At 36.5% G+C, this 18,260-nt stretch overlaps 3 protein-coding genes across 3 annotated transcripts in view; 2 read left to right on the top strand and 1 right to left on the bottom strand.

Annotated features, from left to right (window-relative positions):
* Positions 1–18,260, top strand: part of LOC138704893 (pseudouridine-5'-phosphate glycosidase-like) — a 436,469-nt gene that overhangs the window by 382,754 nt on the left and 35,455 nt on the right. The gene's annotated exons all lie outside the window — the stretch shown is intronic.
* LOC138704892 (protein maelstrom homolog) overlaps positions 1–18,260 on the top strand; it is a 57,435-nt gene that overhangs the window by 10,896 nt on the left and 28,279 nt on the right. The gene's annotated exons all lie outside the window — the stretch shown is intronic.
* LOC138704891 (uncharacterized) lies at positions 5,310–16,475 on the bottom strand. The gene has a single exon (XM_069833282.1). The coding sequence runs from the start codon at positions 15,045–15,047 to the stop codon at positions 13,356–13,358; it is 1,692 nt and encodes a 563-aa protein (XP_069689383.1). The 5' UTR covers positions 15,048–16,475; the 3' UTR covers positions 5,310–13,355.

Genomic DNA, 18,260 nt, shown 5'->3' with positions numbered 1-18,260 from the left:
TTCTTCATTCAGTATGTCATTGACAAATATGAAAGAAACATGTTTCAAAGGAATAAAATATGCTTTGAAAATCAATATGGTGATTATACTTGACATGCAAGTCACCCTGAGCTCATGTTTCATGTACGGTGTGGTTATATCAAACTAATACGAGTTCAGAGATCTGCTAACTTCATTGTATGTTCAAAAATGAAAGTATTTTATCAATGAAATAGTACCGCAGTAGGATTAAGAAGTCTAAACGCGCCGACGTTATAGCGGTATCGGGTTTGAATCGACTGCAGGTGGATTAATTTGATGTAATCATGAGCTGCCGCATTGATTGATATTAAATATCTGCCGTCGCACCCAGAGTTGCCATATGTCCCGATTTGGCGGGACATGTCTCGATTTCCATATAAAAATCCTGAATCCCGCTTCGATTTGAGACGGGACGCAAAAAGTCCCTCCTTTAGAAAATTAACATCACTTGTATAATTTTTGTCGTTACCTAGTAACTATTTTCTTCTAGACCTAAATATTTAAATTAAATTTAAATTAAATTTCTTAACAATGTAGGCTTGCAAATTGAAAAACAAAACGAATATTTTGGCAAGTGTAAGGTTTGTGGCAGCGAATTCAGTGGTGAATATAATATTTCTGAACATTTAAAAAGAGACGTTCATGAGAAATGCATGGCACAGAGAATGGAGAAAAGCTTGTTGAAAATGATAAAGCCCAGTGATAAATATGTACGAGTATATAAGCTCTGAAAATGTATACTGTATGTTAAATGATGGGTTTGAAGCAGTAATATGCAAAGTCACAAAATAAATATGAATTCATAGGCTATATCAAAAAGCAAAAGAGTACAATTTAGAAATTTCTATACACAAAACAAAAACCATGGCCTTTATTGGTAAAACTGCTATAAGAACTAAAATAGTTATCAATAACTTTGGAGTAGAACAAGTAAATGCTTTCACTTATCTTGGCTGTAATCTCTCCTATATTCATTCTCGAGATATAGATAACAGATTAGCCAAATTTCAACAGCTGCTAAGAACAATTAGAAATACACTGTTTAAGAAGGTCCGGCAAGACACAATTTTGAAATTCTACAAAAAAAAAATGACCATTCCAACTTTGCTATATGGACTCTAACAACTAGTCAACTGAAAAGAATAGAAGTAGCTGAGATGAGATTACTAAGACCACTAGCAGGCTACACTCTCTATGACCATAAATGTAATGAAGACATCCGACAAGAACTAAATATCGCAGCCATTACAGAGACAATCCACAAGTATCGGAGCAACTGGCATGAGCATGTCCTACGGATGCCAAATGATAGACTACCCAGGAGATTATTAAATTACAGATCCCTTGGATACAGAGATCGTGTACGCCCGAAGAAGCGATGGAGAGACCAGCTTTTCACCTGAGACGGAACAGGTCAAATGGCCTAACCCTGATAGCTATTGATGATGATGATGAGATATCAATGAATTTTATGTCATTGTAATCAATTAATTAACTTTAAGATTGAAATATTTTGTCACATTATGATGCCATTTTTTTGGAATTTGTTCCTTACAATTAGTAATAAACAGCTGGGGAAATCTATGAGACAGAACTACTAAGACATTAGGTTAATAATTTGGCATAACATATCATAGCACAAGCCATTCAGAAAGACGCGAGAGAAACATGATGTAACCTACAGCCGGATAAATATTGTTTTGTACTTGGAAACTTGTATCTTCAATGTTTTTTTATTGCAATTTCAATTTTGAGATTCATGCTATTTTCTTCAACTGAATATAAAGGATTTTTTTTGTACGGTCATGAAAATGTCAACTCTGCCAATATTCAAGTCACTCTTCCTTTAAGACAAAATGTAAATACTTTAATGGAAAAAGGCTGTACCTCCATGGTAGATCTAATATCTAGCAACCCTGGTCGCACCGGCTAAAGGTAGAGTTTCTGCTGGCTTTCAATATAATAGTGTTGTTTCCGACCAAGCGTCATCGTACATGCTTTACCGGGATGACAGTGTCGATGAAGAAATGGTAATTTGAATGTTAAATGTTATTGTTGATATGCTTATGAACCATTTTTTTGGGTGTTATGTGAAATATATTTGTGCGCATTATCTATATAAATAGTAAAATTATGAATGTACGACAATTTTATGCTGAAGTACGACATTTTTTATAAGTTGGTACGACGGTTGCATTTCTTTAAGTGGCAACCCTGTTTTTGTTTGGCAATAATGTCTCTAGCGCATTGGCCGTTGTTGGTACGTACAGTACAAACTATAAATTCATTCGATTGTTGTTGGTATCCTTCCTGTGTTACAAAAGTTATTGAACAGTGTGAGATGATTGGTTCAAACACAATAACAACAAACATTTTATGTGTTTTTATAATGGATCATACGCTTAAACATTATCATAATACGGATGAGGACGAACTCGTACATATTTTCCGGTTCCTAATTCTAACAATATGTGGATTCAAATTCCCTTTATCAGCATGGATACTCAACAATCTCACCCAAGAGGAGGAAGATGAGTTTGTTGAGTTATTATGTGATATTGTTTGGAATAAAAACGTTTCAGTGAATGTCACCTTTTTTATTTTTGGCTGAAAGATCATGCGGAACTGAACTCTCAGAACCTTGAAACATAATGCCGTTGCCCATGACTTGTGTCAGCAGGCATTTTCAACTCTTTTGTGTGAGAAAACGGTTAAAAGAAACCGAGTAAATGCAGCGACAAACTTGAGATAGAAGATATCTAACATCGATCCTAAATATGAAGACATTTTAAACATAAAGTTTCATCATTCTCGCTGAAGTAGACAACCTTTTAAAAATATACTTGATTTCTTTTTCAATGCAAGAAAATTATACATAAAATGTATTGAAAGTAGAGTATTGTTTTGCTTTACATGATTAATATCAGCTCTTCTGTGAAATATTAATGAAGGCCATTACTTTTTTCAGGACAATATTATATTATTTACGTCTTAATTCAAATATATCGTTAATATTTTCTCCATTTTGGAAAATATAAAAAATATTACTACTCATATTCACATAATATTAACCCCAAAATGTAACCTACCCAACATTCCATTGACAATTTTGAAGGGGTCCGCGAAAATACTGATCTATGGAGAGGGTTTTTTTTCTTTCTTGTACGGAGGAGGGACCCGAAGGCTTATACTAGCAGCGCTAATAAGTTTGAGAACCACTGCCCTAGGAAATACCCCCGGTGCTCATTCCTGTTAGTCTGAGTAAACACTAGGGCCACGGTGCGGCGAGAAGGATTAGATCAATGAAGAAAATACACGATTCCACCGCGACCTTCCGGCTTGCAGAGTTGCTTGATGTTACAATGCGCCCCCCAGTAATGTGTACTGATGCGGAGTTGTCTGATTTCCTCCTAAATACGTAGCTCCATTCCTTCCCAAAATAAGGAACATCTCTATTTCCTTCCATCTGAAAACAAATTCACGGATACCATAGAACAGTTCCCTTCCGATTTAAATTGTAAACACTGGTAATTGATAGTCATGTTCCCTCCGTGCAATGGGAATACAACTTTCCGTTCTACTTACAAAATGCAGACTGACGTAAGTTCAAATTAATGTTACAAATAAAATTTTTCTTGTACACGTCCATCTCTGTATACCGCCCTTCAATGTCTTTTGAAAACTGTATTTAAAATCATCAGCCTATTTATATTAAGTCATCATTACTCTTCTGACTTAAAACTTCCATTATTTCAGTCATGGTAGAAACTTCTCCATTGCAATTAACTTATTGATTTATTGCCCAATTTTGACTTCAAGCTATAGGTTACGCGAGATAGATGATGTTGTAATCTTGTGGTTAAGACGGTGTAGCTTACATCATCTTATACTCGTAGGTATTTTATAAAGCTCAAGAGCAACAAGAACGAAACATGACCTGTGTAAAAACTGCTTTCTTACTTTTAGTGGATGAGAATTCCAAATTAAATTTGAAATTTAATTCATGTGAAATTGCTATACCCAGTGCAATACGATCAATATTTCTGAATGCTAATGTGGTGTTGCATGTTTAGTTGGGACATGTTTATTGAAATTGGCCGAACGGAAACTGGGTTTTAGAACGAGATGAAAGAGAGCTGTTTATATTTCTAAATAAACTGTGGCTGGGAGTGAACTGGATTCTCATTATCTTTGGACCTTATTCAATAGGGAAGGAATGTGCCTGTGGAAGCTGACCACAAAAGGCAACTGACCCACACCTTACTGATGGATTTGTGACTATCTCATGCTGTACGCTCAGTCGGACGAATAGTTCTTCATACGGTGTTTGCTGTATGTGCGCAGTGCTATAATTGGGTCGGTGCGGGCTGGTACGCCGTACCGTCTAAAATAAAAACTCGCTGTTACCGTACCGGAAAAAATATAAACTCGAAAATATAATTATTAATTATGTTTAAATAATCTTTAATAGACTTTTAAATATAGGATGTTAGCTATTTGAAAAACATTTCGATTTTGATATCTGGCATGAAAGTAGCTGCTGGCATCTCTTATCCTTTGCTTAAACGCTTGTCCATTCATTGTTTTATCGAAAACCAGGGTCTGGCACTTCAGAAGTAGCTGTGATTGGTTAATTTCAAGCTTGCATACTATCGTCGTATATTTCTATAAGTAATTAACACTAACTTCATGGCATGGCGCCTCAAGAAATCTGCTACACTGATTCGCTAATTTCTAAACTTGCGTAGATGCCTTCGCATAACACTAATTTTATTATATGACGCCTCAAGAATTCTGCTGCACTGATTCGCCAATTTTAAAACTCGCTCAGAGGAGGGAAATATTGTTACTTTTCGTGCGTTCATGAATCTTGAGTCCAGTTACATACTACGAATTCTATTCCAATTTAACTAAAGAATGTGAATGAGCATTACTATAATGAACGATATCTGTACTAAGAAAAGGAATACTCTTCCAGTAAAAGAATTCTTAGGCTTTTCTTCCTAAAACGTGTTGGGCTACCAATGTTAGAGTTTAATTTTTTGCGTTATATGTAATTGTGGCTGCGATCCGGAAGGTCTGCAGAATCGACTGCTTGACGAAGAAGTAACCTTGGAAAGAAATGCGGTACGAGTCCATACAGAGTCTAATCTGACCAAGGAAATTTCAACAGTACCCCTAATTTTTTTTTCCAACTACAGCGCTGTATGTACGTTATGCCCTTTTATACTTTTGTACTTCAAGTTTAGAGAAATGTGTCACTCCTTTGTATAGGGTTAGTTGAAAGTCAGAAGACGTTCTAAATCAATGAAACTTTTGAAAGGAAGGTTGCATGACAATGAAAACACCATTTCAATAACAAAACTTAACAACGCGATATTTATTTTTAGTTGTTTCATTTCGGTTGTTCTGACAAAGTTTATTTCGAAACATAACAAACAAAATACCTTACAGTTCGTGTTATGTTATTGCGTTTTTCGCAAATGAATCTCTTTTTAAATCGATTATTTACACGACGCAATATCAACTACTAGGTTATCTAGCGTCGATGTACTTGATGATAGTGACATGATATTTTTGGAGATCAGCCCAAGGATTTGCTGTGGGATTACCTAACATTCGCCTTACACTTGGAGAAAATATCGGACACAAGCCATTCAATAAAGCTGAAGCGGTAATTGAACCTATGCCCGAGCGAAGAAAACTAACGCAAACGCACTATCGCCTGAGCTACGCCGGTGACAAATTTAATACTCGAATCACTACACTAATTTGTTATGTCAGTTGAATATTAATTCACTTTTACGTAACTGAAACCACTTTTTTATAAATGAGGTGGTGGTATTGCTTTCACGTAAACTTTATTTTTAACAGAGTTTAACTTATTTCGAAAGTGTCCATTGTAAATAATACGATATAGATTTACTGCGTATGTATGTATTGTACACTACCGGTCAGAAGTTTTCGATTACCTATCACAACTATGGATTTGTGGTTAAAACAGGGATTTCATTTTGAATATTCTATCATATTATCATAATGCTAGAGAGAGAAAATATTTATTTTGTTGGTCTATTTAGTTTTACGATGTGTTTTTACATTGAAATAAAGTATATACTTGTTTTCATAGCTGATCGAAAACTTTTGACTGGTAGTGTACCTATACAGGTGTCTCATTAAAAATTTTCCCCAGTCTAAATAACTGTTCCGTTCAGTTGAATTTAATGTAAAGAATTTAATGTAAACTTAAATTTAGATATTGAGAGGAAAGTTTAAAATGTTCATTATTAGGTGTTAATTATGCAGTTTTTAAAAACATGATTTATTTTTCAGCGTGGCTAATTCATTTCCGTATATTTCGATTGTATCATTTTCAGAAATTATGGGAGGCAGTAATTCTGGATTTCGCGATCAACATGAGGGCAGTCACTATTATAAATTTGTAGTAAGAAGTTGACGAAGTCACATTCCTCTGTCTTCGCTCGTATTTTTTTACTAAATTTATTTACTCTCAATTTTTGCCACAAAGAGGAGAACCGTACGGAATTTTGGACAATGGTTACTCTCAGTCCGTGAGATACATTAGAGTTAGACAATATCTGCCTGAAATTGCTCCCAAAATCATAATTTTGCCGCCATTTTCATTAAATCATTATACAGGGTGTAAGGGGTATAAGTGCCATTATTTTAACTGGTCTATTATTCATGTCATAAGGAAGAAAAAATGTCCTCACAATTCTTTTTCTAATTGCAATATGTAACTAATTATTAAAGTCTACAATATTAGGCGTTTGGCAGCGTTGCTGGATGGAGAGGAGGGGGTTTACAAGTATTATTCGACCGAGGCGAGTGGAGCCGCGATCGTAATGTGAACTATCGCAATGCGGTATTACGAACGGAGGAATAGTAGCGCCATGGCTCCTGGTTGCAGGACTCCACTGGCTTTGGTCGAGTAATACACGGTACAGCTCAAGCGGATACAGACATATCGGTAAAAAAAAATATAAAACAGATGCTCTGTTCTAATGCAGAGGCGGACCGTTGTTTACATAAAACGAACAGCAACTACGAACTTCTAATTTCATTAATAATACTTTATGGTAAATTTCCATTTTATTTAACAATATTGGTCCATTTCTTTATTGTCTAAAAATAATCAATAATTGTTTACTGCATGAACTTTTTTAATGCAACATTTTAATCTCTCCCGCTTCCATAAGGTAGTAGGCCTACCATTTTTAAAGAAATTTCTGTTTGTGCTATTTTTGATACGAGGTAAGAGACTCCTAGTTTGTAATAATCGTTGAGAAACCGCTACAAATTTCGCCGATTAGGTAATCTTCATTGCGGAAAACACTGACAGTACATCCTCTTGCCTCACTTGAATTACGACGACTTTCTCCATAAATTAATAACATATGATATCCTTAACACTGTGAATGACATTGCAAGTTGTTTATCGAATACCTGGTTCCTAACAGCTGTCATCCGCTCGGCAGTAGACCTATGGACAGGGAGCTTGAATTCAGCTAACATGTACGTACGTCTGTGCAGAGTACTGCCTGCTGAACACTTTGCCACGTCTCTCACGCCAGAATATTAACAAATTTAAGCATGAAATTTTATTTAATTTCACGAAAACGTAATAGAACACACAAGTATGTATTTAAATTAATATTAACTCTTTGCTAGATATACCTACTGATGTAATTGTTTTCGTAATTTTACTAACGATATAAGCAGTATAACGCGAATAAAATAAGGTAAGAAATACTTTTTTGTGGGAAAGGCATGAAGTTTTGACATTACGTTGTATGAACATTTTTTGATCCTGCAGACCGTCCCCGACGACTGTGAAAAGGACGGCACTTATACCCCTTACACTCTGTACACATGAAATCATGCATATTGGCCATAGGTGCTTCATCCCAGATCATTATCTTTACTGAACGAATATGAAAAGCCGCTTAGCTGTTAATTTTCACACCTGATATAGAACTGTCATGTAAATTTATAGGTACGAGTAACTTGAATCGATTGTGTGCAGTGCTGTTGCAAGGCAGTGACATTGCTGTGATGCAGTCTATGCAACAAAAATTACACTTAACCCAAAATTTGTGCAATTATGAATCAAACTTTGGTAAACAAAGTTTTGTCCATTGACACTTGGGCTGTCAATAAAGTATACATTACTGACACTTTCATAATTTTTTGTACCGTACCAAATCCGTAATTTCAGTTATTATAGCGCGTTGTTCTTCAGTTACTTGGCTAATTATCCGTTTAACTGATCATCGTTAATTTGTGGAAGGTTTACTGGCACATCTGACTGAGAAGACATGAGCAATGGTTGGTAGTTTTAATGTATAAGAAATGTCTGTAAGAGCGAACTGATAAGCAATATTAGGTAGTTAAGTGAGACTGAAGATAATTTTCTGATAATGACTTCTTAAATTGGTCCAACAATTTCTTACATTAGAAGGGACAAATACATAGGCAAATATATATATATATATATATATATATATATATATTTTCCAATTCTCGCGTTTTGCTGCAAGTTACATCACTACCATTTAGGATGTCTGAATTCGTCAAAAGTCACATGTCGTTGAACATTTTTTGTCTGATTTTTTCGTTGATCTACCAGAACCCATCTTAGATATCGCTACAGAACTGTCGCGGATTGACTTTCATTGTTTATTTATTTATAGGTTTTCTTTCACATTCCATGTATGAAATGACACTTGCACAAAGATCATTTAGTAAAAAAAATCTGTGTTTACAATCACAGCAAACACAGAATTAAAAAATAACACATTTTCTTCTTACATAACTTCAATACGTTCTATAATCATGTAGCTTATACCAATTTCCAATGCCTTCACCACGATAATTCATAAAACAGACGACAACCTAACAATTCAGTTCCGCTTTAGTAGTCCATATATTAAAATAATTGGCATAATCTATTCACCGTTTACTTAAACTGAAATATCTCGAGACATAATGAAGCTACGATAACGTACATGGGCTTAAAACACTCGGAAAGTTAACCCTTTGCAGCACAAATTATTTTTTAAATGTTTTTCATATCATGGATCATAACAAAGCTTCGATCAATTTTTTTCAACATTTTAACTCTGCACACAATTTCAAAACACAGATTGCACCTCTATGTATACTCAAGAGGTCGTTTCTTGGTGGAATATCTGTGCCATAAAATTTAAAAAGAAAGAAAACTGTGGTTCTCCTGAACAACCACTATGCTGCAAAAGGTTAACCATTATCATTTGAGCCCTAATTTACTTTATTCGGGCAATTTTGACCTAAGTTATGCTGGAACATCACTCAAATATATGTGTTAATATTTAAATATAATATAGGAGTGCAATTTGAAATTTAAACGAGGGTGGGGGATCAGGGAGTGAAACGTAAAATGCAATTAATACTGGTTTTAAACTTCTAACTCAATATCTGAATTAAAGTGTGTTTCGCTTACATTAAATTTAATTGAAATAAATAGTTATTTAGACTGGGAAGTTTTGAAATGAATGTCTGGTATGTGTTGTCCCTATATATCAGAAGTTTACATTTCCTTTTGCACTGAAATCATTACACTGAATACATGTAAAAATACAAGGGAATAATAGAATACTTTTACATACTTGTGGAGTATGGAAAATGAGGAGAAATCCAGAAAAAAAAAATCAAACAATTGAGACTGCAGAATCTTCCGCAATGGAAAGGTGTTGCGGATTATTCTAGCATTTTGGATTAAACAGCAGGTTAACAGAGGTAAAAGTGTGCTGCTTTTATATTCGTCGACGTTTCCATAGCAATAAGCATATAGGGAAATCCACACGTGAGTTAGTTGCTGTTTTATTTCATTTTGGAATTTCATTTTTTGGAGAAATGTCTTGGAATTAATTTTTCTGATTTGAAAATTTACCCTGATGGCATCTTGAACATTCCGTCTAAAGTATACAGGGCTTTCATTTCAAAACTTCCCAGTTTAAATAACTAATTATTTAAATTTAATTCAATTTAAACAAAAAATTCATCAATTTAGATATTGAGAGGAAAGTCTGAAACCAGACTTAATTGCATTTTAGATTTCACCCCCAACCCCCACTTTGAAATTTCAATGGCACCCCTATATTTGTATACTTAAATATGAAAGGGCATTCAATTGTTTATACACCTCATTCATTTGTTTTCGCATCTTTTGTTTTCTATTGTCGCCTAGCAATCTGTAGGTATTTTTTTTTTTGCTATTATCAGTTGATTGTAGGATGAAAACACAGGGTCCACACCTGTGGAGTAACGGTTAGCGCGTCTGGCCGCTAAACCAGGTGGCCCGGGTTCGATTCCTGATCGGGACAAGTTACCTGGTTGAGGTTTTTTCTGGGATTTTCCCTCAACCCAACATGAGCAAATGCTGGGTAACTTTCGATGCTGGACCCCGGACTCATTTCACCAGCATTATCACCTTCATCTCATTCAGACGCTAAATAAGCTGAGATGTTGATAAAGCATCGTAAAATAACCTACTAAAATAAAAAAAATGAAAACACAGCTTATTTTTTGTGAATTCCTAAATTTAAACAATAAGAATGATTTATGTTCTCTCTTCAAAATAATTTAATACACAAACACAACTATTACATGAAATGCTCAATAAGTTTTTGTAGATTTATTCTCTTCAGCGCTCTAATCAACAATAACAACAATCCAGATTGCCAGGCGACGATAGAAAACAAAAGATGCGAAAAATGAATGAGGTGTATAAACAATTGAATACTCTGTCATAGTTAAATATAAAAATATAGGGGTGCTATTTGAAATTTCAAAGTGGCGGTGGCTGGGGGTGTGGGGTGAAATCTAAAATGAAATTAGGCCTGGTTTCAGACTTCCCCTCAATATCTAAATTGACCTGTTTTTTTGTTTAAATTTAATTCGGTTTAAATAATCAGCTATTTAGACTGGGAAATTATGAAATGAAAGCTCTGTATATTGAAATATATAGATGTAATGGCACAGAATTTACATGTTTGAGCATAGTCGCTGAATCGTTAGAAGAATAATCTTGCGTAGCCTATATCACCTTCACTACCTCTCCAATAAGAACCTAGAATTATTATTCATTTTTCAGATTTGCTTTTTACTGTAATTGTACAGCGATCTTACCGTAATCTCATAATTTTCTTGTTTCATTGTGTATGAACTATAGTTTAAATTATTGTGTCATAATTTGAATATCGTCCTTGATTATGCATGCATTTGAGTGTGTCGTAACAATTTAATTATTAGCGACCTGATTTTATGTCAGGTATATAAGTCATGCTCAAAAAAGGACAGAAAGAACGGTGGATATTGTCAGCACATTAATTTGATAGTGTTAGTTACAGAACGATAAAAAAACTGATTTTAATTATTCAGTGGTAAAAATCATATCTTTCTTTTTTAGATTATTCCAAATTAAATATGGCAAAAGTACGTATTCTTAGGTATAATTTTTTATTCAATATCATTTCTGAAATATGTTTTGTGAGTAAAATACATATGTCGCAGTTATATGATACTTTATAAGTTTATTGAAGATGTTATTGAGACATGTTCGGAGAATGCTTCTCCATCTTCAGAAGTTACATCGACGAAGTAGTTCAGATGTTCGAACTGTGTTCTTGCTTGGCTTAAATTAGACTGACCACTTCGTCGATGTAACTTATCACTGAAGATGGAGAAGCATTCTCCGAAATATATCTGAATAACATTATCAATAAACTTATAAAGTGTTCATATAACTGTGACATATTTCCTTTAATGTATTTTATCGACTTCATGAACACTGTGTTATTGACCAAATATGTGTATTTTATCATGTTTTGTGAATATTAAAATTTACTTGTTTTCACAAATACGTTACGTTTCCTGCCTTATATCAAACTGATTTCAAAATCTAAAAACTGAGTCAAAGAAATTAATTTTGTCGAAAGTATTCATTAAAAATGTGTGAAGTTCTTACGATGTTCTCGCTTTGCTTCACTCTACCGTTCATTTGGATGGAGTTACTAAACATTTTATGTTGGTTTCATCTATCAAATATTTATGACATCTTAATAACCAATGCAATAGTTAATAAATTTACAATTTTGAAAATTAATACTACCACTGATTAAAAGTGAAGTGCATTTCATTATATAATTGTAAGGGAAACAACTGGCAAGTAATTACTTCTTTCCTTTCTACAGCATAACATACATTTCTTGCCCAGTCACTCAATCCTAGAATAAAACATCATGGCCTGAGTATATTACGTCACTAGCAAATCTCATAACATAGTTTCTACATCTCATCCCGTTCATCACAGCAAGGTGATTAAGATGTCAGTATCATTTGGTAGTAAACCATACATATATGGTCTTATTTTGGAAGGTTGTTAAATTCATATTTCTTTTATTCACCAGCCACTGACACATTCGCGCAAAGAATCATACTAAGAGTAATGCCACACCAGGATGTCAGCTAATGCAGCAGAATTTTAGGAGTTATCATTTAAGTAATATCCTCTCTATATTATTTGTAGCCTTGTATTCGATTCCACTTGTAATACACAACCTACTTTGATTATTCACTTCACTATTAAAATCACAGCCTCCTCGTGTCGGAAACACAGCACATTTCTTTGCAGAATAACATCTATAACAAAACCACTCGTAGTTACTATTTCCATCTCCTAAAAATCTGCACCTCACTTTGTATAATTATTAGTAACACACAAAACTTTCATAGCGTGTCACGCATGTATTTGGAGGACAGGTTTCAGAGTGTCTTGTGTCGAACATAGCCAGCTGTGAAATGTGTGGCGTGTAATAATTATCTTCAGTAATGTGCCATCTAATACCATCTTGACGGAAATATACTTGAATGATATTAGCTTTATTACTCACTTCTTCGAGGTGTGTTGGGAACATCTTTCTTCCACTTAAGGTTGTTTTGAGATGTTTCCATAGATGATTACGATACTCCTTTTCTCGTGGATGTTTCATTTTATGAAGGATTAATCGTGATAGAGGTTGATGGTGAACGCAGGACATGCCTCATACATATTTAGATATGGGATCATTCATTGAGGGATTCTATTTTAAAGAGTATGGATTGATGTTGATACAAAGGATGTCGAGAAGCATCTACTTGTAGCAGCGTGCACCACTCACTCGCTCGTTACACTGCACTCAGTAGTAACCGAACTCCTTCCTTCGTTTCCTGGGCGGTGGGGGCGACGGGAAGAGCGGCAGAATGGGGAAGCAGGCGGCTATCCATCTCCGTAGTCAGATCTGGGTCTGATGCCTCGCCAGCAGCCTGTTGAGCTCTTGCAGCTCGTGCAGCTCGTAGTTGTTGTTGCCATTGGAGCCTCTCGGCTGCTTCGTCTTGCCCGCCGGCGGCTTGTTGGACCCTGTGTTGTCCTCCGAGATGATCAGTGCACAGTTGCTGTTGGTGTCGGAGTCTGTTCCGTCGTTGTTGATGAGGCTGAGGTGTCTCTGATGCTGCGCCGATACGTGGTGCAGCGGCGTCGTCTGCAGACTGTCCGGCGGCTGCAGCAGCAGTAGGGCGTTGCCGCGCTCCGTCGCGGCACCCCCGTGTCGAATCTGCGGCGGAGGCGGAGACGTCGTGTTGCTCACCACGGGAATCATTCCCCCGTTGCTCCCAGTTACGATGTTCCCGTTGTTATTTTCGTGGTGGTTCATGAGTAGAGGTTCCAGGTGCTGCGTCGTCGTCGGTGAAGTGATGGGCGATGGTCCGGCTTCGAATTCCGTGAGTAGCAACTGCGGTGGTCTCATTTCACCTTGCAGTACTTTTATCTTCTGGATCATCTCTCTAATTTCGTATCGTAGGATACCGAGGAAGCACAGTTTAAGGAATGCAATGACGCAGTAACCCAACACAAACAGGACGTCTGCACTCTGCCGCAACCAGAATAGAAGCCGACCTTCGCACCCGGTTGTGAACACGTGAGATTCACCATAGCCCGCATCGGCGTTGGTCACCGCACATGTGTCGGCCGGGGAAGAGGGCACCGGAAGTCTGTGAGTAGTGGTTGTTGTGTCGGTTGGAACTCTATTGGTATCGGCTTCCTCCTCCGGGGATATAACGTGGTTCAGCGGTTCGTTGTCCACGGATGAGGAAGCCGCTGACGAAGAAGGAGGCGATGGAAGGTTCGGATACGTTTTTAACGTGGACGTTCCTCCTAAGGAAGGTCTTCTTTCTGTGATGGCTTGATGATGGTGGTGGTGATGTTGATGATCCTGGACAGGTAATGTGGTAGAGACTGGGGGAAACCTGCAACAACTCTCGGGCACACCTTGAGTTCTGTTAACGACACCGCCCTCGAAATCCTGAGCGCCATCCACGCCACAGCATTTATAGTCCCTCTGCAGCGCGTTCCACAGGGCAGTGAAGTCTGCGTCTACTCCGTATTCAGCCGCCAGACGTTGCTTGAGTGTCGGTCGCAAGTCGGCGCATATCTTGTCGAATCGAAACACCCAGACGATGCCGACTATCGCGTCGCCGAAGAGGAGTACGAGGAGCAACAGCCAGTAGACGTTGAGCAATCGCTCGTTGAGGCGCAGCGCTCCCAAGCAGCCGACGAGCTGAAGAAGTCCGCTCTGCGTGGCCAGGGCGAGGTACGCGTACAGGAAGCTGGGCTGGTAGAGTGAGAGGCCTGGGACGAGGTACCGACGAGGGTCGGCCACAACGATTCTGCCGGCGACGATGGCGAACCCCAGAACGCTGACGAGTAACACTGCATTGCATGTGTAGATCCAGAGGCGGTAGTAACGCATAGCCCTTGTGTTGCAAGACGCTTTAATGGCCTGGACTGAGGAGTTGCCGACCGAGTGGTGGTGGACGGGTGGAGTGCTCATATGTCGCTGCTGGGTGGAAGTGTCTTTGGATGCTGATGACGGAGGTGGAGGAGGCTTGTAGTACTGGAGCGACGCGTGCTGCAGGAGCATCACAGTCATTGGCGATGCTTGAGGGGTCCGGCCGATAGTAGTCGAGTACTGCTGTGTTGCGTGGTATGTAGGCGGTGCTTGGTGTAGAGGATGATCTTGGCATAGGTGTTCACAATTTTACGGAACTAATCGTTTTCGCTAGGGGTTGTATTGTGTGAAGAGTTGTGTAAATAAGTTGTGGTTCTGTTAGAACCAGAATATATTATTTAAAAATAACTAGGTAACTTGTGTCTCCACAATGGCATTTCTGGAAACAGAAATACGACTTTTAACTGGTGGTACAGCTATTTGATTTCAGCGTTTATAATATGGGAGCTAATGCAGAGGGTATTTTAAGCGAAATTTGTTAAATATCTCATTTCAATTTAACAATTTTCTAGCACCATCGGGGTATATTATTGCCATTTACACTAACAGTTTGTCCTCTACCTTTACTGTAATTACCAGGCCTTTTCAACAATATTTACAGCCGTGTCGAAGTTTGTTTTTGGTGTAACACTTCTGCACACGATTTGGTATAGTATTTGAAATTCTAATGGACAAACAATTATTATTGCTCAGTGTTCTATCACAATGAGTCGCTTGTCCTTCGTCCTTATGGTTCACTATCACATGCATACTCGCATTTCTTGCGGCACGACATCTTTACAAGAAGTTTCAGAATAGGTATTCTTATTTATGAGTAATTCCTTCACTATATGTTTTCATGTTTATTCTGATTTTCTGTCACTTCAGCACGTTTTTATATCACTCTTGACTTAAATTATATATCGACGCACTCAAAACCCGTCGCGAATTCGCTGAGACAATGTCACTCGTAGCACTGCGGTTCTCGGATTGAATGTAAACAGTTCATTACACGTGATGACGTGGTATTAGTTGAGTCAGAATCTTTATGCTTGTTGTTTTGCGATGCCGTCCGATAGGACGGATTTGTAGAACCAGCTGCTAAAGAATAAATTGCTCTCATGTTTTAACTCTCAGCTACACCAAGCTAATGCTCCACACAAGCAAGTTAACAGATACTTAAAGTTCTTGGCCGGTGTTCAAAACGCTTGTGCTATATCATCAACCTTATTTCTTTACCAAATAACAAGAGTTTTATGTATTCTTCGTTAATTCTTGAACTGTATATACCATCAAACTAGGCACGATTAAGCTTAATATTTATTATGTCATTCTTGAAATTCTGTTTTATTTCTTCTTTTAGCTTCCATTAGTTTAGCACGTGATGCGGCAGACATCAATTCCGTAGCAACGCGAGCGCATGTAACGCCTTCACGCATTTCACACGAAATGCTTTGTCTTGTTATTTATCTTCAGACTGCATAAGGATGTAACTTCTGCACTTATCTTGATGTTCTCGAATGAAAGAAGCTGATGTCATTAAAACTTGTTTAGCAAGAAAGTGCTTTCCTCTTGGCATATAATATTAAACTTCATCGTCATTGTATATTTTAATGATTTGAAAACGGTCCCGTGAGTCATATGTTGCTATCTTCTCGAATTCATTTAATTCTTCTCACTTTGTCTTCTCCAGAGCGCGACGACGTTCAAAGACCTGAAACAAACAAAAACACATATTTATTATTTATTTATTACTTCATATAATGGATGTTTTACTTAAAAAATCAAACGGTTGTCGATTATTATATTTCAAAGTCATTAAGTTCATTGTAAGTTATTTCATAACATACATTCACATGTATTAATCATCTGGATTATTTGTTAAAATGTCGACATAAAATTTAATTTAACTTTGTTTCTGAAACTCCAGCCATTTTCACTGATTCGCTGCTGCGCCGCGGGAAAATGAAAATAGTGAAGATTGTCGTAGCTAAATTAGAAAAATAAAAGTGAAAAGAGTAGTAAAAAAAAAGTTCACAAGAGCCAACATTCAGCGAACGCGGCACATGTCAACATGCAGTAAATACAGTGTAGGTGTACGAGCGTCAGAAGAGATGCCTGACGTGTAGTTAGGGTTTCCAGATCAGTAAAGTTAGAATATCATAACAATCTTAAAAAAGTGTATATTTTGTCTTTATGAAAAAAAATACAACGTAGAGCCTACATTAAATACCTCGGCAAGATATGTAATAATATTGTATGTTTTCATATTTCCTAAATAACAAATTAATGAAACATGCATAAAACCATAATTGAAGGGCTCAGAACCATAGTGGGCCAAGCGCCATTTACTAAAACCGTAGAAAACAAGGGTTAAAATGAAGTTATTACCATAATTCAATGGAAACATACAGCAACTAAATGATATGTCAAACTTTTCATTAAACTATGATATTCACTTAACTTGCTTTTTCCGTTTTTAATAAATGGCGCTTGGCCCACTATGGATCTGAACCCTTCAATTATCACACTAATATTGCATTGTAATAATTTTCTGTCATTAAATTTTACATTGCTGTCATAAACTTCAAATAAAAGTACAAAAATGTGTTATATTTGTGAATAGTGTGAATTTGGTTTTGGTGTTTCTCATACTTTTTCGCACCATGCGCATTTTTACTATTCATCACATTATCACTCCTCTCTATGTTGACTCAAAAATAATACATATAAAATTGAAAATATTTTATTATATACATATATGTATATATACACATATATACAGGGTGATTCACGAGGATTTACCGTCACTTATGGAGCTTATTTCCGAAGACATTCTGAGCAAAAAATGTCATATAAGCATATGTCCTGATCGCAATATTTTCAAAGTTACATTAATTTGAAGTTGTTAGTAAAATACCTTCTTTCTTTAGTTTTACGAGTAAAAAGATATTACAAATGGAGAATAAACTATGCAGAACTATCATTTCTTTAATTGGCTAGTGTTCTGAAGCTGAAAATGTGTTGTTAATTGCTTTGTACAGATTTTATTTTTCAATTTTTAATCAAAAATGACATCATTCTTACGCTCTTAACACAAAAATTGTTACAAATCATACGACTTTAGGAACTTGATTCTTTGCAGTTTAATTATGCATCCTAATGTACAGTCTTAAAGAATTTACAAGAGTGGCGTGATTTGTAACAATCGTTGCGATAAATGCTTAAGAAAATGTAATTTTGTAGTTAAAAATCGCAAAAGAAAATCTGTACGAAGCAACTACGGAATTCACAACACATTTTTAGCTTCAGAATACTAATTAAAGAAATGATACTCCTGAATAATTGGGTCAAATTAATGTTTTGCTTGATACT

Source organism: Periplaneta americana, chromosome 8 (assembly GCF_040183065.1).
Source record: "Periplaneta americana isolate PAMFEO1 chromosome 8, P.americana_PAMFEO1_priV1, whole genome shotgun sequence".
NCBI lineage: Eukaryota > Metazoa > Arthropoda > Insecta > Blattodea > Blattidae > Periplaneta > Periplaneta americana.
The sequence above is the reverse complement of the archived record's forward strand: the minus strand, read 5'-3'. Positions and strand labels throughout refer to the sequence as shown.

Excerpts from the sequence above, each read along its gene's own strand:
- LOC138704891 (XM_069833282.1), bottom strand. The coding sequence starts at position 15,047 with ATGACTGTGATGCTCCTGCAGCACGCGTCGCTCCAGTACTACAAGCCT.